The sequence below is a fragment of the Pseudoliparis swirei genome, chromosome 3 (genome assembly GCF_029220125.1).
Source record: "Pseudoliparis swirei isolate HS2019 ecotype Mariana Trench chromosome 3, NWPU_hadal_v1, whole genome shotgun sequence".
In the NCBI taxonomy this organism is placed as follows: Eukaryota; Metazoa; Chordata; class Actinopteri; order Perciformes; family Liparidae; genus Pseudoliparis; species Pseudoliparis swirei.
In genome coordinates this window covers 18,141,955-18,168,016 of record NC_079390.1, presented here as the reverse complement: position 1 = coordinate 18,168,016, position 26,062 = coordinate 18,141,955, and the positions used below count along the sequence as shown (strand labels likewise).

Here is a 26,062-nt window from a genome sequence, read left to right as displayed (position 1 = left end):
ACAACATTGGTGCGCTTCTTAGATAAGTGTGTCAGAAGAAGTGTGGAGGCATTATTTGGTAATGATAAACAGTATATGTCACACAAAGTGCTGCACAGCGTACATGATTTTATGCCACGTCTGTCCGTCCGTCAGTCCGATTCTCGTGAGCACGATGTATCGGGATGCATGGAGGGAATCTGCTGCTACTGTCCACCTAAACTGGAGGATGAACTGATTAGAATTTGTTGGTAAAAGGTCAAAGGTCAAGATCACTGTGACATCTCAATGCCCGTTTTTGTCCGTAATTAAATGTATACGCTAATTATCACCAAATGATGAAGTGATGTCATCACATATCTAAAAGGTCAACTTCACTGAGACATCAAAATGATCTGCAAGGATACTTTTCTGCTCATTATTCACCACCACATGACTATATTTCACAACTGATACTGAATTGCTGACACTAATCTAGGTTGTCCATCTTGGATGTGAGGTGATCGTATCGATCTTCTGCGCTTGCTGGTTGAAGATGTGTGTGAAGCGTCCACGTTTTAGAATTCATAGCTTATTTGCAGCAACATCCATATTTGAAGCATTGCCTATTGTCATGGCTACAACAAAGTTAGGGTAACAAGATGGCCTCAATATAAATTGCATTATTTTACGGCTTAAAGTTATGCATAATTAATGGTATGGCAGCTGCTATGTAATGTAATTCCAGTCACTAAACTTCACCTAGTGTCCATGTTTGTGGTGTTCGTGCCTTTTGTAGAATTTTTCCATGCAAATAACGTACAAATAGCAGGCCTGCTGTGTGGTTAATTGTACGCCTGACTCCCTGTTGGATGACCTCAGTCATGCCAATATCAGTTTTCAAGGGGCTAACAGGAAGAGTAATGTGTGGAGGTTGAGCTTCAGGTAATTGTTGTTGCACCATGTGATGAAGACACCACATTTCTCACTGGAAATGATTCCCACTTCTATTTATGCTAAATTAAATTCCTTTAAAGTCTGCAATGCATATATTATGGAATGCTGGACAGACATGGATGCAAACTGCGACTGGTTGGTGAAGGCATAAAACTGAGAGGTGAGAATTCTAGTATGTATTAATTTGAATGGCCACGATAATGAACAATATAAGGAGGAAACAAAAGAATGAGACAAAGAGAGTGCGTGGGAGACCGATGGCATAAGACCAGGTTGTCACAGTTACTCTGCCTGACCTGATTAGGCTGGGTCTAATGTGGACCTCAGAACCAAGTGTACCTGTGAATAACTGTGGTTGGTATCATTAGCAAGGATCCCTATCTGCAGTGTAGACTGACACAGAATTACACTCAATGACATTACATGATTACATTAATTTGAAATTCATAGTTCCACTCCTGTGCATATATGACCCCTGTCTCTATCTCCCCCACATATGCAAACTCTATTTCTATCCCTCGCTCTTCAGGGAGTTGGTTAGATGGCTACCAATTGATGAAACAAAGCTACAAGTTTAAAATAATTGATAAATACAATCACTAACTAAAACTATGCTCAAACAACCCAGCAATCTGCTTTATAATCAAGAGCTACACAAAATATATTTGAGTGAAGTACAAATGACGTATCCCTGCACAGCGACAGCAATTAACATTACATTACTCTCGCTAATAGCCAGCTGGATTGGACTCTCCATGGATGATTGGTGTCCTGGCTTCTTTGGTTTTTTTGATTAAGTAGGGCACTTGAAGCCCTCCTCTAAAACACCTCTTTAGTGGATGGATTTACAGGTGGCAGAAACAAGAAAACGACCTCCCAAGGTGAAAACTTCAATTGGAGCAGGGCAGGAGGCCAACTGTATCAACCAGCATTTAGACAGCATGGTGGTGGAGCACTATAGGTCTAACCCAGGGGTCGGGAACCTATGGCCCGCCCCCCTGTAATTTTCTCTATCGCGCCTTTTTACCTTAAATTACAGCAGAAATAATTTAAGGTCCTTTTCTTAACCCTTGTGTTGCCTTAGGGTCATTTTGACCCGAATCAATATTACACCCTCCCCCCGCCTTTGGGTCATTTTGACCCGATTCAATGTTTCACCCTCCTGTTACCTTTATATTTACTAACATATTTTACCCTTTGGGTTCAATTTGACGCCAGCAATTAAAACCTCCAGAAAATTATTAGAATTAATATTGTTTTCCAAGTTTAAGTGTGAGGCACTTTATGTTTGTTTGTTGACTACCGAAAGAACACCGACATTAAACATTGAATGGGGTCAAATTAATCCTAAAGCGGGGGGAGGGTGTAATATTGATTCGGGTCAAAATGACCCTAAGGCAACACAAGGGTTAAAGACGTCTTTGTTCTTTTATTAAACTAAACGTCTGTTATTGATTGTATCTAACCAACAACATGTCATTCTATCTGTCTCTACGTGTCGCGTTAACACTTCTCGTCTCGCCGGAGCGGGCGAGCAAAGAAAAAGTCCCCCCCTCCAGCATCATGCAGCACCAGAAGTCGCATTAAAAGCAAGACATATTTAATTTATTATACGTTAAAAATACTATATGGCTCTCAATGAAATATATTTAGAAATATTTGGCTTTTATGGCTCTCCCAGTCAAAAAGGTTCCTGACCCCTGGTCAAGTTAGTCCCCCGGAATCAAACCGCAAATTCGATATAGTGTTGCCCCGCTGTTAGTTAGTTACTATTGTTTCACCGCTCTTAGCCTGTGACCCTCAGCAGCATCAGAGAGTAAGGAATTGTTAACGATTGTTAAGTATTGGAATCTGCTAATAAATAGCACATGTCTGTAAGGCTCTGTTCTGTGTATCCTCTGTCTACTCTGTGTGTCTACTCTGTGTCTACTCTATACTCGGTGTCTTCTCTGTGTCTCCTCTGTTTCCTTGATTGTTTCATCCCCTTCACCTGCCCTCAGCCTCTCCTGTCTCCTTGATTGTTTCATTCCCTGCACCTGCCCTCAGCCACTCTCGTCTCGTTCCTGTCTCATGTCGTACACCTGTTTCCATGTCGTACACCTGTTTCCCCCCCTATATATTATGCCACGCTTTCCCTTGTCTGTTGGACATGTATTTTCTCCCATCAACCTTGATCAATTGTCTTCAACGGTTTCTACTTCTATACCGTCTACCTGTCTCTTGGACCCCATCCCGACAAGACGTTTTGCCTTTTATTGACAGCTCTCTATTAGATATTATCAATGTGTCTTTGCTAACAGGCCATGTACCACATTCCTTCAAAGTAGCTGTAATTCAAGAAGTCCACTCTGGATCCAGAGGTGTTGGCTAACTACGGACAGATCTCTAACCACCCCTTCCTCTCTAAGATCCTTGAAAAAGGAGTCACAAACCAGTTGTGTGACTTTCTACATCGTAATAGTTTATTTAAGGAGTTTTAGTCAGGATTTAGGGGGGCATCAGCAGGGCCATGGCAGGAGGCCGACGAACCAGGAAGGAGGCATCATACACAGCCAGGCCCAATGGACCACATGAGATGTAAAGTCACCAAGGCAGAAGGAAGCAGAGTCAATAATGTGTGATGGAGCGATGTAAATCCATCTATAAGTAGAGACAGAAGAGGATATAGGTGCTCAGTGTATCCTAAAACGTCTCCAGCAGCCTGTAAGCCGATGGCAACAGATCTAGGGACTGGACCAGGGCAAACCTGTTCAGCCCTAACTATTAATACAAAATATCTCAATTTGCTATAGTTAACCACCTATGATTCAAATTATCATGTTGGCGTTCTCCTCTTATGTAACACTTCTTGTTCCTGTTCACTTTTTTCAATTCAGTTTATTTGTGTGGCCCATTTTCACAAATTACAAATTTGTCTCAGAGGGCTTTACAATCTGTACACATAGACATCCCTGTCCCAAAACCTCACATCAGATCAGGAAAAACTCCAAAACAACCCTTCACTGGGAAAAAATAGGGAAAAAACCTTCAGGAGAGCAACAGAGGAGGATCCCTCTCCAGGATGGACAGGTGTAATAGATGTAATGTGTACAGAATGACAGAGTTAGAGTTAAAATACATTCAATGGATAAGACAGAGTGTATGAATAGTTCATAGTAGGCATATTCCACGATGGAGACCTCCACGATCCATGGATCAGGCACATGGAGGTAGAGAAGAGGAGTGGGCGGAGTCTCAACAGTGGGCGGAGTCTCAACAGGGCCATGGCATAGTTGGTAGTAGGCATATTCCACGACCCAGACCTTGATGATCCATCAGGCAGATGGAGGTAGAGAGGAGTCGTGGCGGAGTCTCAGCAGGGCCATGGCATAGTTGGTAGTAGTCTTCTGCACCAGCTCATGTGACAACAGGTCAATGACGGAGTCATTTAATTCCCACTTAAATTCATACCACGCTCTGAGTGGCTCGCTCATCAATCGGCTTGAATTGCATTTGAGGCTGAAGAAGCAGTGATAGAAGGTCCATGTTAGTGTAAGACTGTAAGTGTCTGTGACATTTGACTGCTCTGCGTATGTGTTAAATGTGTTTTTAAACCATTGAAGTTCTCTTTCTTTCTGGTTTTCATTGCTTCAAGCTGTTTCTCAGCAAAACGACTCTAATGGTATAATGATTGCATGCATTGGCCATTATCAGACTGCCACTATGCACTTAAAGCGGTCTGTGCTTACACCCACCATTGTAACAATGAAGAATCCTTGACATGAGTTCGGAGGCTGCCCACCAGTTATCACTTTCTCATGATTAATTGTGACAGGGCGAGCGTATCTATTTGGTGAATATAGCAGCACAGTGTCCTTGACCTTGAATCTGTGAATACTGCATGAATAATTATGAATAATGTATGGTAATAATTTGTTGTATTGTTGAATGCTTTAGTGCTCATAGAGCATTAGCACTTTAAGTGTTTTCACCATATGTGCGCATCCTGGTGGTTCTGGTGAGTAGTTTAATTAGATAAAGTTTTCCAGGAAGTGGAAGGAAGACCTACAAGGTCAGCTGTGATCGATGCAAAATATGCATTACATGACAGCAGTATAGTGGTTCAGTTGTTTGAACTAATGTGCAGTGTCATACGGTGTGCTGCAGCCCACCGTGGGACAGTGGCCGGTTTATTGTTAGATAAGAGTGTAGGACAGACGCTTGAAGCAAACAGCTTATTGCACTTAATAAAAACAGATGGCAGTCATCACACAAGTAAATGCAATGTTTCTCAGTTTAAGGGCTTTTCTCATGACTTATCAATTCAGAGCACATAGTACTATCATAACTATGTTTTCCATTGTGTATGATCACCTAAAAAAAAGAATAATTGTTTAAATCTACATGCGGAGTGGTACCTCTTCATAGAGCCGGCCGCCATGTTTCTACACTAGCGCCTTGAAGAGCCAAACCATACAGCGGCTCTAGAGAGGGAAGTTCACATTTTAGTGTTGGCCATTTATATGAATTCATACACAGTTCATGCACCAACTTTGCTCATTTACCTGGAGCCTTTGTGCTATTTTTGTTAGTTGTATGCTCTTCTGTTTTTTGGGAGTTTTTCCTGATCCAAGGTGAGGTCAAAGGTCAGATATGTTTTATGTGTACAGATTGTAAAGCCCTCTGAGGGGAGTTTGTGATTTGTTATTTTGGGCTATACAAAATAAACACAATTGAATTGTAGTTCTCCTTCACGGTTGGCGAACTAGAAAAGTTTCAGTTGGTTGAAATCTGCAACTTCATCATAGATGCCACCAAATCATAGATGCCACCAAATCCTACACACCGGCCCTTTTAAAGAGTCTGCAGGGAGTATCTTGTGGATAACATTGTATCAAAGACAGAGAAAACCATGTGTAATGTTAAAGAGGCTGATCATGGTGATGAACCTCCAGAGAATCCACAGCTTATCTCAGCTTTAAGGAGCTTCGTAGTGAATTTCAGCTCATTGATTAGCTGTCCGGCTGAAACTTGGCTGAAAAAAGCTCTAGAAACCCACTGAACACTTCCGGCTCGGCACCAAACAACCACAGTTACCATTGTGACAAAGTAGCATAAGTGCACATTCAAGTTCAAGTAAAGGAAGTAAAGATATAAATGTATATATTTTAACCCAGTGTGCACAGTTTTCCTGCACAATTGGAGTCCAGCCGGCAGCGTGCCTGACACACACCTGGATTCCAAACAACAAAGAGTGTCACCAGATTGACAGAACCTGCAGGTGTGCCGAACATAACCACTTTGTTCATTCAGTGGCAGCTGATAATTATCATAGAGTGGCTGGAACATTGTCTAAAACTGGATGAGTGGCTGGAACATTGTTTAAAACTGGATGGTGTTGCCATAAATTGTGGCAGATGCTAATCTTTCTCTTTCTCATGAGCTGCTTGGCGGCTTTTCTCATGGAGGTTATTGTTCCATGAAGAATGCCAACTGAAATATTAAACAAAAGTAAATTAAAACGGGGACAAACACTGTCAACTCACAGCAATGTACTTTATGAAATGTACTGAGTACCTTTTCACTACCTAGATGTCACCTACCAAACAAAAAGTTAAAGTTTCTGACAAATGGGAATAACTTTAATTCTACTTAATAAACTGACGGGGGTTCTGATCATTCCTTTAGAGCTATTCAATTTCATGTTGCATCTTGTAGAGCAGGGCTATTCAACTTCAGTAGCAAGTGGGCCGAATAAGAAAATCACGGGGGGTGTGAGGGCCGCACAGAATATTGATCAAATAATGGCTAAAAATGAAAAACAGTAATGTATATTTCCACAGGTAAACAGTCACACACGAAAATGCGTCGGTATTGTGTGGCAAAAGTGTTGCGAACAAGCATCACTATAAACATATTTCAAAGTGTAAATATCCGCTCAAGGTAACCAGTTGTTTCAGATCCCTTCGACCAAACTGTTCCCATGAAAAAATAAGAAATGTGACTTAATGGATCAATATATAAATTACTTGAGCTGAAACTAATATCTGGTGGCGCAGCGCACAGACTGCATATCTTTGAGTGCAGTCTCCTTTTGCAGGTTTGGTTGAGGCAACAGTGAAACTCAATGGCTCAATGTATAAAAGAGGCGTGTCCGTCAGTTTTATTTTTTCTTACCAAGCTATACTGATTTGCAGGCATTCTTGCGGGCCGTAGTTAAACTCAAACGGGCCGTATCCGGCCCTCGGGCCGCTAGTTGAATAGACCTGTTGTAGAGGTTATATATCGATTCTTAATGCTGGGCGATATATATATATATATATTATATTGATATGAGATTAGATATCAGCTTGAAAGCACCAATGTTGGAACCTACAATACCGTCAAATCAAGAGGTATTTGGTCCCAAAAAAATGTTGATTTGATTTTACACAGATTATTCAACCCTAATTCTTGGTAACATGTAGTTGCTGGTTATGCTCATTCAGAACAGCTTTCTCCTATACAGTCTAAACTCTGCTTTTTGGAGGCTATGCTATGAAACACTTTAACAGCCTATGTGGTCGTTAATGATACTAACTGACATTTTACATTAGACATAACGGAAATTAACTCAATAGAAGAAGCTGTCTAACAAATACAATTAAAGGCAGGTTGGTTCAAATGTCACATTTGCCAACATCTAAAAAGGTAAATGCTGTGTGCAAGGCTGTATAAGAATAGTTTGAAGTTCTGAAGCTTCATTCGTAATTTTGACACTGCAAATAATAAGAATTATTTCCAGAATCATGTTGTGCAATAGCTTATCTTCTCTTACCTTTAGCCCTCTTAAACACACACTGTTATTATCTCAGCCGGTCCTCACTCCAAATGTCAAAACGTATTGAAAAAAGACAGATATAATCATTAACAATGTTTACAAAATATGTTGTATAATATTCTGCTTTAATTCTTATGTGTTGGTGTATAGTCTTTCAAAAACAACATTTCAACTCTGGTGCAAAAATGAAATATGACAACCAACAATCAAGGCTTCACTCGAAAATCTCAATAGAAGCTTTAAATGTAATACAAACAGACAGTTGGCACTAATCTATTTGTTTGTTTGTTATTCATAGAACCAGTGCCGTATACAAACACAGCTCTTATTTCAGTGCACACACATACTAATTCAGCTAGTAGACCATGTAGATATGTTTGCTGATCTTGAAAAAGAAGTGAATCTTATTATTATTACAGCGGAGGCAATACCATTTGTTACACATGTACAATATTAGGCTTTTTAAACATACTGTTCATTTATTTGTTTGGAATTGTTGGCATTCTTTCCCAGCGGAGATTTTGGCCGTTCATAATCTCATCTGCCAGTTAACTACGCATGATAGCAGCATAAATCCTTATTTACTTGTATGAAACGCACTTAAAAATATATATTCCATATATACACTACCGTTCAAAAGTTTGGGGTCATCCAGACAATTTCGTGTCTTCCATGAAAACTCACTTTTATTTATCAAATGAATTGAAAATTGAATAGAAAATATAGTCAAGACATTGACAAGGTTAGAAATAATGATTAATATTTGAAGTATTAATTTTGTTCTTCAAACTTCAAGCTCAAAGGAAGGCCAGTTATATAGTTTATATCACCAGCATAACTGTTTTCAGCTGTGCTAACATAATTCCACAAGGGTTTTCTAATCAGATATTAGTCTTCTAAGGCGATTAGCAAACACAATGTACCATTAGAACACTGGAGTGATAGTTGATGGAAATGGGCCTCTATACACCTATGGAGATATTTCATTAGAAACCAGACGTTTCCACCTAGAAGTCATTTACCACATTAACATCGTATAGTGTGTATTTTTGATTAATGTTATCTTTATTGAAAAAACAGTGCTTTTCTTTGAAAAATAAAGACATTTCTAAGTGACCCCAAACTTTTGATCGGTAGTGTATACCTTCCCCATCTCAAACGCTGGTATTTCACCTTGAGTGTGAGTCATCATGGAAAAAAGTTGTCCTGGAGAACTAGCACAGAGGAGGTTCTGAGCCCTTTGTCAAGGGTTTACATGTCAGTCTGTGGACAGATGTCATCACTATAACATCACAACCACACAAGATACAGTCATGAAACCTTACCGCTATGTATTTGAGATCAAAGTGAAGTTGAGTGTAATCCAATCAAGGGGGTGAAGGGGCCATCGGATCCCAACACAGGATGGTGTGGAGGACTATTTCTTTGCAATACTTAAATAAAAACATTCTCCTGGTCAACAGTGGCTCAGTAACATATTCTCTACTTAAAATGTCTGTCACACTTGTGTGTCCTGTGGGGAGTGTTTCTCCACTATTTCTGATTCATGTCTCGACTTTGATGGAGCGCTGTGATAAAACTGGATTCCCATACGGCTGTCTCCTCTGACCCTGCAGTGGCAGTAGGAAATGACAGTATGAGTAATGCTATTCATCCAGTGTGGTCCATTGCATTGTGTGGTGAGAAAACAATAATATGTCTTTAATATGATTCCTGTGTCACCCGCTCTGTCTCGGGGACTCTGCAGGGCGAGAGCTCGCGGCGTCGTAACCTTTTCTTATTTTTTTTTAGACTGTTTGGCAGAGAATACTAAAGACATGCAAATCTGCGCCTGAGTGTAGATTTGTGGTAAAAAGACATTTTCACAGGTGCTGACATTTGGGGCAGTGTTGCGTGATGACCACGATGGCGCACATTCACTTAAAGTTTGGCAGCTGTGGGATTTTTGATTGCGGTTCAGCATCATTTGGAAAGCTAAAGATTGAAATATGACATTAAATCCTCATATCTTAAAAACACGCACCACTTCATAAGAAAATAAACTTCACTTGTTCTGCTTTTTAGGTTTGCAGGGGCCACAAGTCCCAAGTTCCATAGCAGCCATATTGAGTATTTTTATCCTTTTATAATGCAAGGTGTCTATACTTATAGGACCAGGATGGAGCTGTCTCACATCTGTTTTCAATGTCTGTTTTAGAACAGTCCTCATAGCAGCATTGGGCATATATTGTCGACATGTATTATTTCATTATTTATTCAATGCTGCCAAGAAAGCAGCTGCTTCCTGTTCCTTCTAGTTATTTTTTTGTGTCTGGCACCTTAAATATTAATGCGGTTTGCCGCATATCACATAATGAAAAGAATACTCTAGTTTTGAAAAATAATATTAGAAAGCACAGTGTGATTGTGATTGTGGGCTCACCATTGATACTTAAGTTTCTGTGAAGAGCATATGATTCTGTGTCTTCTGTGTCGTTTGTGTTTTTCTTTCCAGTAGTCATTTCCAATTCAATATGTGCACTACGGTCCGGGTTGCGGTGTTGGACTGGTCAAGATACAAACCACCAATGTCACACCAGTCACAGCTCCTTTTACCAGACCAAACACGATTTTAAAACCATCTGCAGATGCCGCCACTTGTATTCTGTAGAGTCCGAACACATTTGAGTGAATGTGTTTGGACTCTGTAACAGCCCTCATGTTATGTCAGTGTGCAACAGAATAAGAATCAATTTACCCAACAAGTAAAGTGTTTAGGAGGACAGAAGAAAACAGAAGAGGACCTGAGGGTTTAGAGTCGGCTGTGCAATCAATACAAACTGGATACACGACAGTGCATAATAATTGGTATAATAATAGATTTTTGGCATACGAGTAGAGACTTGTGTATGTCTAGTTTAAATATGTTCAATACATTGAATTCAGAAGACAGAGAACATCAGCTAGTGAGTTGAATTTTTTTTGCAGAGGGAAATATGGGTATCTGAAATACAATATATGGATGTTGAAGTAGTGTCTACAAGCTGAAAGAAAACATAGAAATACCCCTCTAGTGTTTTTGAGAATGCACACAGAAAACCAAAAATACATTTTAATTGTCAATACGCCTTTGGCTCTTTCAGCGTGGTAACATGCTCCAAATGACGATGTAAATATACAAGAACTAATGTGCATCGTTCACAAAAGCTTAAAAATTATCAAAAATATAATGCTAAATAAAACAAAAACACTGACGGTAAACACAGGGTTATGAGCAGAAGCACGGAGACCTAAACAAAGGTAAACAATGAGGACGTCACATGTGTGTTTACACATTACATTTACTCGTAAAACATGAAGCGTTAAAGATGGAACGTAAAAACAAATAAATCATAAGAATGCAAGCAGTGATTTTAAGTCACAGAATTATTCATCAAACATTTAATTTTGTCATTGGAGCCATTTTGACAAAAACAAGTTATAGATTAAGAAAAACAAATTCTTACAATTATAACACAATTTACGAGGTCCAGGATGGCGCGGCTGTGTCCAGACGCCGTCGTGGTAGCTCCGCGGAGATTGTGCGCTCTTTTAGTTTTTGTGTTTATTTTTAATATTTTCTTTGCCACCGAACACATCGGCAATAAACAGCATCTTAACGCAGCACACTTTTGGACATAAACTTTTGCGCAAAACAAGGGTTTTGTCCACTTTTCCATCGATCCAGCGTGGCGGCAGAGATCGTGCGAGCGAACCACAACAACAACAGTGGAGCCGCTGGGAGACCAGCGAAAACATCGAGGAACGGGCGGAATTCGAACAGACTGAGAGTTCAAGCCCACCGTCCACCTCTGCCCAGCATCCTTCTTGCTAACGCCCAGTCTCTGGAAAATAAGATGGATGATGTTAGGGCAAGGATCAGATTCCAACGGGACATCAGGGACTGTAACATCTTTTGTCTGACGGAAACATGGCTGACCCGCTGGTGCGGATCGAGTCATATGCCCAACCGAGTCCTTCTCTGTTTTCCGTGCAGACAGAACGGAAGAGTCTGGTAAATCTAAGGGTGGAGGGTTTGCTTCATGACTAACAACAAGTGGTGCAACCCCAAGGACATTAAGACTCTTTCGTCTCCTGCTCGCCGAACCTGGAACATCTGACGATCTCATGCCGTCCATTCTACCTTCCCGGGAGTTCAGCTCGGTCATCACCACAGCCGTCTACATACCACCACAAGCGGACACGACGTAGCACTATCGGACCTACATGATGTGTTATGTCGGCATCACAACAAGTATCCCGACGCGGCTGTGGTGGTGGCTGGGGACTTTAATAGGGCTAACCTAAAAAGTCATGCGAACTTTCACCAGCACATTACGTGTGCTACCAGAGGAAAGAACGTTGGACCACTGCTATCGCCATTCAAGAGAGGCTACAAGGCTGTCTCTCTCCCGTTCGGCAAATCGGACCATGCCGCCATTTTCTTGCTTCCGAGTACCAACAAAAGATTGCCGGGAAGCGTAGTGACGAGGGACGGAAGCGGTGGTCTGACCAATCAGAGGCTGAGCTACAGGGCGCTCTGCGTGTCGTCGACTGGGACATGATCCAATCCAGTTCCAGTGACGCCCAGCAGTTTTGCGGGCGTAGCAATGAGCCTCATAGCGCTAAGCGGACACCATCGTCCCCACGGTAAAGTTAGGGTCTTTCCTAACCAAAAGCCGTGGGTTGATAGATCCATCCGTGAAGCTGTGACGCCCGTACTGCTGCCTATAACTCCGGTCTTGTATCCGGCAACATGGACGAGTACAAGGCAGCGGTCTATGGACTGAGGAGGCGGTGAAGGAGGCCAAGAGGAGAGACAGAGTGGAATCACAGATGGAGCAGCGCGACACCAGGCGCCTATGGCAGGGGCTACGGACTATCACAGACTACCAGAGCATCACCCGCGCAATGGTGAGTGCTGACGCATCCCTAGCGGACGACCTGAACTCATTTTATGCACGTGTTGAGGCTATCAACAACAGCGCAGCTAGCGGGCAACAAAACAACACGTTAAGCGAGCCGAGGTGAGTTCTACCGCTGGGGATGCGCACACACTCTCTGTGACTGAGAACAGTGTGAGGAGGGCTCTGTTGAGGGTGAACACCAGGAAAGCTGCAGGGCCAGATGGCATATCTGGGCGAGTACTGAAGACCTGTGCTAACCAGCTAGCTCCAGTGTTCACCACAATATTCAACCTCTCCTGGCTGAGTCCGTGGTCCCGCCTGCTTCAAGAGATCCACTATTGTCCCTGTGCCCAAGAATGCTTCTCCAGCATGTATGAATGACTACCGACCGGTGGCCCTCACCTCGGTGGTCATGAAATGCTGAGAGGCTGATAAAGGACTACATCTGCGCCTTCCTCCCTTCCTCCATGGACCCGCTGCAGTTTGCTTATCGCCCAAACAGATCCACGGATGATGCTGTCTCCCAGGTACTGCACACCACACTCTCTCATCTGGACAGCCAGAGGGGGGGCTATGTGAGACTGCTGTTCATTGATTATAGTTCAGCTTTCAACACCATAGTCCCTCCAGACTGGCCGGCAAGTTGATTGACCTGGGACTGAACACCACCCTGTGTGCTCGGAGCCTGGACTTCCTGACCGCCAGGCCACAGGTGGTCAGGGTGGGCAGACACACCCTCACCCTGAACACAGGATCCCCAGTTGCGTCCTCAGCCCCTACTGTACTCCCTGTACACACATGACTGTGTGGCCAGGTTCAGCTCAACACCATCATCAAGTTTGCGGATGACACAGTGGTGGTGGGCCTGATCTCCACAAACGACGAGAAGGCCTACCTGGAGGAAGTTGCTGATCTGTCACTCTGGTGCCAGGACAACAGTCTCATCATGAATGTCACCAAAACTAAGGAGCTGATTGTGGACTTTAGGAGGGTACAACAACAGAGGACGTACTCACCACTGGGGATTAACGGGACTACTGTGGAGAGGGTGAGGGTATAAATACCTGGGAGTCCACATCACCGAGGATCTGACATGGTCAACAAACACAGACACTCTGGTGAGAAAGGCAAGGCAGCGCCTCTACCACCTCAGGCAGCTGAGGAAATTTAAAGTTTCCCAGAGGATCCTTCAGTCCTTCTACTCTGGAGCTGTAGAGAGCGTCCTGACAGGAAGCATCACTGTCTGGTTTGGCAACTGCTCCGCTCAGGACAGGAAGGCTCAGCAGAGAGTAGCGCGTTCGGCTGAGCAGCTATTGTTTCACACTTCGGCTGAACGCACTATTGACTTCTACTCCAGAGGCTGAACGCTATATTTGAACTACACTCCCACCCTGCAGGACTTGTACACCAGGAGGTGCAGAACCAGAGCCGGCAGGATCATGAAGGATCCTCACCACCCCAACAACAGACTGTTTCAGCTGCTGCGGTCAGGCAGGCGCCTCCGTAGTCACGCTGCAAGAACAGAGAGACTGAGACGGAGTTTCTTTCCTCAGGCCATCAGGACTGTGAACTCCGACCTCACCAGGACCCCCACATAGACCCACACAACTGCCCCTCTTAGGCACACACACACACACACACTTACTGTAAATATTGTGTTGTTTTTTATTGTAAATAGTGTGTACTTGTTGCCCTTGCACATTCCTGCTGAGCATTGCCACTTTCATTTCACTGCACACCCTGTGTGTGTATGTGACAAATAAAACATCTTGAATCTTGAATCTTGAATCAGACTGCGTTAATGATGCAAAGTGTTGTAGTTTCATGGAGGCGGGAGCATTCATCATGTTTATGCAGCGGCCCCTTGGGTCCCCACTGTTTTAAAATGAATCTGGATGAAGAGATAATGTAATCCTGGTGGATGGGATGTTGTCATTGTTGGATTGTTGGATACAGCTATGGCTGTATTGCATAGAAGTGACTCGTAATCGCGTGGTCGATATTGTTGTGTGTTTTATTCTAAAAATCTTCATATTGTTGGCTCTGCAGTACCCGAGGCTATCATTTGCTTTAACATTTCCACACAGGGCCAATAAATAACAAACTGTATCTTGCCACAGTCATGCAGTCGAGCACCAGAGAGAGCAATGCCACAACGTGTTGTCTCGCCGCGACGGACACCGAGCACACACCACGTTGGCATGAAGCACAATTGAGAAAAGTGTGCCGACTGTCAGCCGAGTGTTACAGTAGGACCCTTTTTGACAGTTCACCCACTGTTGGCCTCACAATTTGAAAGATGTCTGATGTCTGATGTTCAGGGTTGAGCGCCACGGCGCCATCTTGTCATCAAGGTGTCTTGGTTGGGTAAACACTGTCACACCTATGAACTAAATACCTCACATGGAGCTATTCTCTGTGATGCTTTTCTTAAAACAACTCTGCTACAATAGATACATATAACCTCAGGTGGATTATGATGGAGAGTATACACATTCTATCTCTTCCTTTTCTGTGATTGATTTCTCTTCCTGTGTCCCTGTAGAACAGTGCTGCTAATGCAGCTGAGCAGGGATGTTCATGTTTGTTTTATCCACACAGCCAATCAAACAACCAAACAGAGACAGGCGTGCATGTGAAGTGCTTTACGACATCATATGTGTATGTAGGGCACTTTACCCAAAGCACATACACAACACATACATGCAGAACCCCCCCTGTGAGTTACTGAGGTCTGAAGATGCCTGCCGTAGACATGTTCCACCGGCAATGTTGTCTCAGAAGTCTTCACATGGTTACTCACTGTGATCTACAGACCTTGGTGTGAACACATTTGCTATCTTTTTTAACTAAAAGCATCCACAAACTGCTTCTGCCTCTGCACAGAAGACAAGCAGTGACACAACCATACGGCAATCTGTAGGGATATTATGATTTATATATGCTGGTTATTTTTGTCGCTTGTGGGCATAAAAAAACGAGCCCCATTGTTTCACTCGCCTTTTTTTTGGGCAAATCCCACGAAAGCTTTCCTGATTTGTAGTAATGTGCCATGAGGAGGCCGTGTATACACACAAAGGTCAGCGGTTTGAATGACAGTTTTCCTAAACATGAACTAAACATGTGCACCATTATGAATATGAAGCAGGACAATGCAGAACACACCACGGACTCTCAACAAAATGTCCCTCACCGTCTTCACAGAGCAACTACAGAGGAAGTCGAATAAAATGAATACAAAAATGTTCCTCCTGGTGAACTTTCACCTGCAGCCACTTGGCAAGCATTCAGCTACATCTACAGCACCACGGCAGAACCTGCCATACAAGGAGAGGGAGAGAACCTTTTATATTTTTATATTTATCACCTAATATATTCATATACGAATGCAGTCCTTAGTGAGAGCTTATTTTCAGTGTGTGCAGGGATTTCTAAGTATGTTGTGCTAACTTAATATTCTTTATCTCTGTTTTTACAGGATTTGCTATTGCAACATTTCTCTCCAAGATGAATAAACCCTGTGAAAAATTGTTTCCTGGAGATAGTCATAAATAATATAGTAATATACTAAGTCATATGTTTGGTTTTAGCAAAGGGACTTCTTTTTCTTGAACGACCAGTATTCACATTGGCGTGTACTTGCCCTTAATCTCATGTAGTATGTCACACACACACAAACACACACACACACACACTTTTGTTTTATTTATTATACATTTTAAATATTTATTATAATCAGTATGTATTCTCCCATAAAACTTGCCCTTAAAAGAACTTCTATCAAATGGAGATATAATGGAATTTATATTTGTATTTAGAGTCCATTCATATTTACCATTTACATGAAATAGACTTATTTTACATAAATTGCTATAATATATAATACATTCCAGTAAATAATATGCAAATCATTTTTGCTGAAAGCTATCTCATAAAAACTACAAGAGAAAGAAAATACTAGAAAACACACTTTTAACTTAAATGGTGATTAGTCTCGTGTGTTTTCGAAATAAGGTTTTATTTATTCTGTTTAATACATATATACTTATACACATACATACATACGTACACAATTTCAATACCACATTTTAAATAAAAGTGTAAATAGAAGAAAAGAAAGTGAGGTAATGTTTAAAAGCAACATATTAGGAGGTACCATGTCATTTTGTGTACGATGTAGTGCAGAGAATGAGGTGGAGTTGATAACTCTCACAGCCTGATGTCTGTCTGGGAGTCGTGAGGAAGTCCAAATACGAGCTGCAGAGGGAGGTACTCAAGCCCAGATCCGCCAATCAGGTTCCTGGGGGAGATTGTGTGAAATGCATTGACATCAACAAACAGCATTCTAAAGAAGGTGTTGTTATTTTCAAAGTGAGTAAATGCTATCTGATGATTTAAAATGACATGGTGGAGAAACTCCATGATATGTTTCCAAATAATGGAAAAGGGGAATGAGTTAATTTCCTTACAACCTTGAACATGGCCCATGTTATTATTTGTATTCTCTTCATCTTCATGGTAGAGTCTGGTTCCTAACATTCCCAGTGTGGTGGCCTCCTCCTTTCATGCGCTCCCTGTATGTCACTCTAGTTGCTGATAGAGATTCTTCTTCCATTCCGACAAATCTCACCCTCACACCATCATTGTCCCCGCATGCAGCACCACACACAGACTGCACACATCAGATATTGGCCGGGACGTGTTCGTCTGTGAACCGGATCTGTCTTATTCAGCTCTATTTGTTGTGAATGTTATGTGTGTTTGTTTGTGTGTGTGTGTGTGTGTGTGTGTGTGTGTGTGTGTTTGTTTAACTGAAGTTAGTGTGTGAAGCTGCCTGGTTGACATACATTAAAGACAATATTTAATACATAGACTCATCCTCACAATGCTGACATTTCTTGCCCTGTATTCAGCTTCACATCAGGGTTTTTAAAAGACCAGTTCCAGTATGTGCAAACTAATGCCAAACTAACATTATCATTATTTAAAACAAAGAGTTGGCACACAAAGCTAACTTTTCATTATTTCCCTGATGCATCACATGTTCTGCCAAATCCTGGATTCATAGTATAAATACCCAGGTGCATTCTAGATTTGTTTGATCTAAATTTCACATTCTCCGTTTCTCCTGCAGAAAAAAAAGGTTTTGAATTTGTAATTGGACTAATATATGTTATGTTGTTGTTATGACGAAACTGCACTTTGTGTCGCAGAGTTTATTTGTTCCAACCCAGTTGTATTTCTTTTTCCGAAGTTTGCTTAAATTTTTGCTTGACAATTTAATAGAAACACGACTATTGCAAAGACCCTCATATACAATATTGTTTGACTATATTCATACTGCTGTTTATTTTAATTAATTCGTTTTAGTTGTAAAATGCAATAAAAAGCCAAGTGCGAGATAACAGAAATCTTCTCGCCATAACTCCTCTGGAAGTACAGGTGCTGGTGATAGAAGGTATTGTTTGGATCATAATGAGTAGAGTGTGGCAAAGTTGCTATTATTTATCATCATTCTACAAGTTCATGTCTTTAGTTGGATAGAAGAGTTTTTAAATAGTGTTTGAAAAGTGTGATAGCCCCACACTCACAAGGCCTTGAAAGCGGATAGCAAACGGGATGCCAAATGGGGCAGATTGCAATTTGACTGACAATTACTGTTGTTGTCCTTTGATGTGAGGATTTATTTTAAAGACAGAAGTAACTGTGGTCACATAATGTGAGAATCAGAATGTGAGATAAAATACTTTACTGCCCACCAGTCTCAGGATATTGTTATAAACAACACCGCTGGTAAAAAAAAAACATCCTAAAATGAACATGGTCCAGGAAAAATTTATAACTGCAGAAAGGACGGTACAGGGAGGCTAAGTGCTCAGATGGATTATCTCCTGTTTGTGTGGAATATGTGAAATAGAACAATATGTCAAATCATACATGTTTAAACACTGTTGGTCCTTTTGATCATCAAGCACAGGAGCACGTCACCCTGTAATTCATATGTTGTTGTTTTTATTTGTTAAATTGTTGCTCGTTTAATCTTTTTGGGGTCTGAGATGGAATGAGATGTCAGCGTTCACATTAGCTGTGTCAGCTGATCCCTGGTACTGCGTATCACATTCTGATGACGTGCATTTGCTCACCATGAAAGAGACCTGTCATGTCTGATGTGATCTGAAGGACGAGGGATGTGTCCTAAACAAGTCACTGATGCAAATGTCTAATTACAACTTCTCAAAGCTTTCTTCCCCACCACCATTTGGTTTTATTTTGACATTTTAACATGATATTTATGTTCTTCGAGATTATTCCATTTTAATTAAAATTCTTGCTTCTAACACTCACTTTTACATGTGCAATATTTAAAATAAGGTCTAATTTAACCACATTTCTTAAAGAGCTATTACCAATATTAGTGTGACACTAATGTGTGTGAACAGAGAATGTGAAAGAAGTCTCTGGTGATGAACCGACTGAGCATGATCTGCTGAATCTGCAGCTCTTCTTGGCTTTACTGAGCTTTATAATGAGCTCCAGCTCACTGTTCAGCTGCCCGGCTGCATAAATCATTGCTTTGGTGCTTTCTCAATAATCGGGTTATTTTTTACGTCGACAAAAGCATTGTTCTGGAAGCCCAAATCTCTGACGTGCTTTTGTGTCCTCTGTCTTTCGTCCTCTCAGATGCAACGTGGACAGCAAAGTCTCACGAGTGGCGTGGCTCAATCGCACCACCATCCTCTTCGCAGGAAGTGAGAAGTGGTCTCTGGACCCCCGCGTCATCCTGATGGAAAACACAGCAGTCACCGAGTACAGCATCAAGATCCAGAATGTTGACGTCCACGACGAAGGGCCCTACGTCTGCTCCATCCTCACAAACAAGAAGCCAAAGTCCACTAAAGTGCATCTCATCATTCAAGGTAAGATCCAGTCAGCATTAAGAACCAAAAGTATCAAACGCAATCTGGAACAGTCTTGTGGGTTTTTCCTTCTTTTTTTACAGATGGCAAATTGTATATAATTCATCTCATCGGGATTTTTTTTTTTACAGATGGCTAATTGTATATGTTTCATCACATCGGGATTTTAACCCTTGTGTTGCCTTAGGGTCATTTTGACCCGAATCAATATTACACCCCCCCCCGCCTTAGGATTAATTTGACCCCATTCAATGTTTAATGTCGGTGTTCTTTCGGTAGTCAACAAACAAACATAAAGTGCCTCACACTTAAACTTGGAAAACAATATTAATTCTAATAATTTTCTGGAGGTTTTAATTGCTGGCGTCAAATTGAACCCAAAGGGTAAAATATGTTAGTAAATATAAAGGTAACAGGAGGGTGAAACATTGAATCGGGTCAAAACCCCCAAAAGGGGAGGGTGTAATATTGATTCGGGTCAAAATGACCCTAAGGCAACACAAGGGTTAAACATTATACATTTTACATTATTACACATTTGCGACATTTTCAATGTATTTCATGTGTTCATCTGCAAATGTCGCAGTTTTTCAACACCTATTTTGTCTAATTAGATAAAGGTTTTTTAAATGTGGTAATCTGACTTCAGTCATTTTTATTGCAGTAAAATGGGATTCTTATCCAAGTAGATAAAACACAAAGATAAAAACCTGTCGAATGTTGCATCATGCAGCTGACAAACTGAACTTAAACAACATAACTCTTATGCAAACATGTGTGGACTACTGGACTACAACGGAGATTTTAATTATGCTACTTATACTAAAAAAAAGAGTATCCAGCCACTTCAGCAACTGGGCAATTTAACAGTAAATTAAATTTAAATAGAGTATAATAAAACGAGTACTCTGGGACTAAGTGAAGGAATGATGCCATTCGAGCTGATCAACGTGCTACAAGGTCAGAATGGTTCTCAGACGCTGGTACCTGCACTGCAAAAGGTGTCTTTGGACAGCACGGCCAGGAAGGGGCAGACTTGCTCAGGTGCTTTGCACCAGCTCAGGTGGTCTTCTGTTATCTGTTCAGCACCCTTAACATCACTGTGAGTCTGGCCAAGCACTCTTTGGTAAAGCGCGACAATAGTGGAAGAGGTAGTCAGATCTTGTAACTAAATAAAAGTACCGATATCACGGTGTAGAAATACTCTTCTACAAGTTCAATTCAAGTCAGTTCATTTTTATACAGCCCAATATCACAAATTACAAATTTGCCTCAGAGGGCTTTACAATCTGTACACATACGACATCCCTGTCCCAGGACCTCACAAAAGGGAAGAAACCTTCAGGAGAGCAACAGAGGAGATCCCTCTCCCCGGATGGACAGAAGCAATAGATGGTGTGTGTACAGATGAGTTACAACACACGTAAAAGTCCTGCATTCAAAACTTCACTCGCGTAAATTAAAAAAAGGTATTGGCATCCAAATATACTCAAAGTCCCCAAGGTACAAGTATTCATCATGCAGAACGACCCATTTTAGAGTCACCTGGATTCAAAGTGATGAATTAATGTGTTAATCACTTTAATGTTGCAGCTGGTAGAGGTGGAGCTCATTTTAACCACTTTATATACTGCTGTTAGTGTAATCTTTAACAGTACATCATCAGTCATTCGTTGATTCGTGTGTTGTCTTGCTAATCTCAATTTGCAAACCAAAGTAAGACAATTTACTTCCCTCTAAAATGTAGTAGAGGAGAATAACATGGACATATTCAAGTAAAGTACACCACACGTACCACAAAAATGCATCAACGCTGTGTGTAGCACCAGAGCTGTGTGTAGCATCACAGCTGTGTGTATCACCACAGCTGCGTTTAGCACCAACACTGTATGCAGCACCACGAGTGAAGACGAGTGACAGAGCGTGTCGCCAGCTTTTTCAAGATCAGTTCGATTGAGCTGATTTATCATTGGTGAACATCTCTGGATGGTGGCGTGTGAGATGGACCCGTCTGTTTGTAGCATTCCCATCGCATTGTAATTTCATATGACACTCAATGCAAATTGCAGCTGGCACATCCATGTCCTTCTGCCCTTTCTTCCCTTTTGGACGGCGCATAGCAGATTTCTTTCTTCCATAACTCAGTTTGTTTTGACTAACTTCCTGCCAATCCTTCTTCCATACGCCACCAGAGGAAAACCCAGCACCATCTAGTTCACTATAAAAACAATTGTTACCAATAAGTTGAATTTGTATTTGCAATATTATTAGTTTATATAACAAGAGATGGATATTTGTGTCACGGGTAGTGAGGCGCAGGAGCTCATGCGCAGAGGAATCGAGAGGACTCAGTGTAGATTAACAAAAAGGCGCTCTTTAATGAGGCAAAAGTTTCCACAAAAAAACAAAAAAAGTCCAAAAAGGGGCAGGCAGAGAATCAGGGTTCAAGGCAGGCACGATCAGGTAAACGCACGATCAGGTAAACGCACGAAAGACAGGACGACGGAAAAAAGACAACAATCCAGCCAGAGACAAGGGAACAAGTGGCACAATATATAGGGGGGGAAACGGGTGTACGGCATGAGACAGTAACGAGACGAGAGTGGCTGAGGGCAGGTGCAGGGAATGAAACAATCAAAGAGACAGGAGAGGCTGAGGGCAGGTGAAGGGAATGAAACAATCAAGGAAACAGAGGAGACACAGAGAAGACACCGAGTATAGAGTAGACACACAGAGTAGACACACAGAGTAGACAGAGGATACACAGAACAGAGCCTTACAATTTGTCGTTCTTTTGTTACAAATATTGCGATCCAATGCAATGTAGGTGTTCCCCACCTTTCAAACCCCGACAGTTGGATTTGACCAGCTCCAGTCTTCAAATAAATGAAATCGGAAATCCTCCCTCCTCTGTTTAAGGATGTTGATTAGGTAGATTTCAGTGATCATTAGAGCTGGTGATGAAACTAGATTAAATCTCGATTTAATTTTAGATTGCTGATGGATATTGATTAAGGGCACAGTATGTTGAAATATGTCCTGCAAGTTTCATTACAAAGTTCATCTAAACCAACTACCGGCGTTGAGACTTTCTTTAATCATTACATCGATTTCCTCCACTGCAAAGTTCCACAAACAATTAGCACCAATGCCATGAGTCTGCATTAGAGTGACATATAATTAAAACCTAGATGAAGTAGTTTTAATTTATACCTCTTGAAGAATCACAGAGACCATACACTGCATCAAGGAAAGACTTTCTGTGAGGATATATCATGTTTTAGATTTTTCTTTTGACATTAAGAACTGGCACATTTTCTAACATCTTCTTTATATGATCTTCAAAAAATAAAGAAAAAAAACTGTTCAACTTCATGATATTCTCTTTCATGCAGTCCTAATTAACATTGATGTTTTTCACACTGTATAATTCATGGTGATATGTCATTAACTCTTAATTGATGCTGAGCAGCATCAGGCCATGGTTTTAATCAGACAAAGCATATTCATGCACAGACAAGGAGACATGTCTCCAATTATACTTTCCCATTGATTTATATCCGTCCCTTTTCCCTGACCTTGAATTACCCATCCGTCTGAATGCTGCAAGCTCCTTCTAGAAACTAAAGAGCAGTCACAGGATCGGACGCCAACAGAACACTGCTGGTGGTGCTCTTTGTTGTCACTAAGGAGGGATGCACCTGAGGGCAACAGCGGCTGTCAGCTGTCAACCACAAACCCAGCAGATTTCCTGAAATGTGCTGTCTTTATTAATTATCACCTGTGTTAACAGTTCATTCTTGATTAATATCATTATTCCTCAATAGTTTTTTTTAAAATTCTGCTGTGGCCACGTGATCCAAATTAATTCCGCATTATAGTTGCAGATTATGAAAGATACATAATACATTTATTTTGCCTTTTGGCTATATTAAGAAAATGACAGAAAGGTTAAAACTATCACATAGGAGACCAAAATAATAATTTAATTAAATTCAGTTAACTTTACAAAACCCAATATCACAAATTACAAATTTTCCTCAGAGGGCTTTACAGTCTGTACACACACGACATCCCTGTCCCAGGACCTCACATCGGATCAGGAAAAACTCCAAAGAAATAGAAAAGGCAGGGCCATGACAGGAGGCCGGCTCACCAGGCACGAGGCATCAGATACAGCCAGGTCCAATGGAACCTATGAGACGTGAACTCACTAAGACTTCGGTCCATTGAGGTCCGTCATTACAAAGACCATGTAGTGTGCCTTGTTGAAGCAGAAAACATCAATGTCCAGAAGTTTGCCCTACATAAATATGAATAGCAAATATATATATATATATAAGTATATATATATATATACGTACATCATGTACATAGTTGTTGCTAATACAAAAGCAAATACAGCTGTAAAATCTCAGGAAAAAAGAGGATATTTGCAGAATACAAAAGCGCCTTTGTCACTGCATACATTCTTGTTACACCTGCTTTTCTGACATTTCATAGTGGAGAGGGGAGGACGGGTGAAGACGGAGAAGCCTTGTATTATAATTATGTCATACTGCCTGTTGTGCTGTATTTCTGTATTGCCTATGTATACAACTGTAATGCAGTATTTTAGTTGCCATGGCAGTAGACTTTGATATATTTATGTAGGCAGCCGTGCTGTTTATTTGGCCAGAGAGACAGGCATGGTGCAGTGTTTCCCCTACTCTGGCACTAGTTTAGGACCACCCAGTGGTACAATACTGCTTTGGCTTGATTACACACATGCCAGTACACAACATGAATACATAATCAGCATACAATTGCTGCCACTTGTTAAACTTCATTTAGTTCTGTGTTGTGAACACATTTATTTGGGGGGGCACTGATTCATGTCAAACCCTGGAGTCACAAATGAATGAATAGAGTACATACTGCCACCTTCAAGGCAAAGACAGACCAGAGAGACCCTAGGGGATGCTAGTGGGGCCTTTAGTTTTTGAACCTGTACAGAGAGAAGGACTCCAGAGTAACATCAATCAGCCCGGTGACCTTGTCAGCTGATACCCTCAGGAATATAGGGCATTTGCCTCCATAGTGACTGCACACAGAAAGTGGACTGATTGCATTAAGCCCAACTACAAGCACAGATATTATCTTGGAGTGCTCCGTAATGCATAGTGTATGTATCCCAAGGACTTAGAGTGGCAGAAAAGCCACCAAGGACTTTAAATCCACATCAAGTGACACTTGTCGGCATTACCCATCGACCTCTTCTAATTTTACTGTCAATACAAAATGAATATCCGGTTTGCTGTCTTCCATCTGCATAATTCCGTGTGAATGCAGCAATACACGGGGACTCACATGTATGTCTGTGCTGTGAAAACAAAGCACAGACCTCTAATTCCAACACAAAAGGGAGAAAGTGATTTCATACTCTGCTCAGATATTGCTTTATAAATTGACATAGATAATAGGTGATTGTTGCTGTATTAATGCTCTGAATATTACATATCAAACTTTTAAAGATTGGGTAATGTAGGAGTGAGACAATATTATAGCATACAGCAAATGCTGAACTGCACTAAGTAAATATTGCATTCAGTTTTTGTCTAAATCTGAAGCTTAAACAAGCATTCATCTTCATGACTGACCCCAGACCCCTTTATATGACGAGAAGCAGAGCAGGCCGCGAGAGAAGGAGCCGGCATTTCCCAGTCAGTTGTAAATCTGTATGAAACCAGCTGATACTGTTGGAGACAGATGATGGACTCGCTCAGGGCTTTGCAATCGTAGCATTATAGCAAAACGAAAGTCTGTAGGCCCTACCTGTGTGTGATATCTGACGGTTTAATCACATGCAGGTCAGGTAGCACGGAGATGTTTAGGTTCTCATCAAATACTGTGAAAAGATGTTCGACTAAATGACAAAATGTAGGTCTAGTTTTGCTTCATTTTTAGGTATGTTTTTGTGTGTGTCCAGGATGTACCAGTGATGTCTGGGCATTGTGGCTCCAGGCATGCTTAAAAATGCTACGGTCCCAATGTGTTCAACCCTAAGGCGATAACGGTGCCGTGGCCCAGCAATCACTTGTGTGTCTCCACAAAGACAACTGCAGGATTTATTGTCGTAAATGCAATACTATTTATACTTGCTCATACAAACTGCTGTGGAAAATGTGTATGTCCTCAGTTAGCTCCAAAACATACATGTCATATGTAATGTTGATGTCTGTTATTGTTCAACCTCTCAACATGTGGGCACCAGTTGAGTCTAAACATACATCTAAACTATTACAATTTGTCTTCATTATGCAACACGGAGTTTCATCACAAAATGCAGTTGTAGCACATTGCACATGCATTTCTGTAGTTCAGTTTTAGAAGGAAAATATGAAGCAACTTAAGCAAGATAATAGCAGGTAGTACGGCCGACAATTTCATCAGACATCAACAAATCATTGTCATGGTATTCAGTTGAATTATGAGACCCTTAATAAATAGATGTGTGAAAATAATTA

At 41.3% G+C, this 26,062-nt stretch overlaps 1 protein-coding gene across 3 annotated transcripts in view; it reads left to right on the top strand.

Annotated features, from left to right (window-relative positions):
* Positions 1 to 26,062, top strand: part of opcml (opioid binding protein/cell adhesion molecule-like) — a 169,792-nt gene that overhangs the window by 63,428 nt on the left and 80,302 nt on the right. For all 3 annotated transcript variants that reach the window (XM_056444040.1, XM_056444030.1, XM_056444049.1), the window contains exon 2: positions 19,321 to 19,556. In XM_056444040.1, the coding sequence (XP_056300015.1) occupies positions 19,321 to 19,556 (236 nt within the window). The remainder of the gene's footprint in view (positions 1 to 19,320; positions 19,557 to 26,062) is intronic.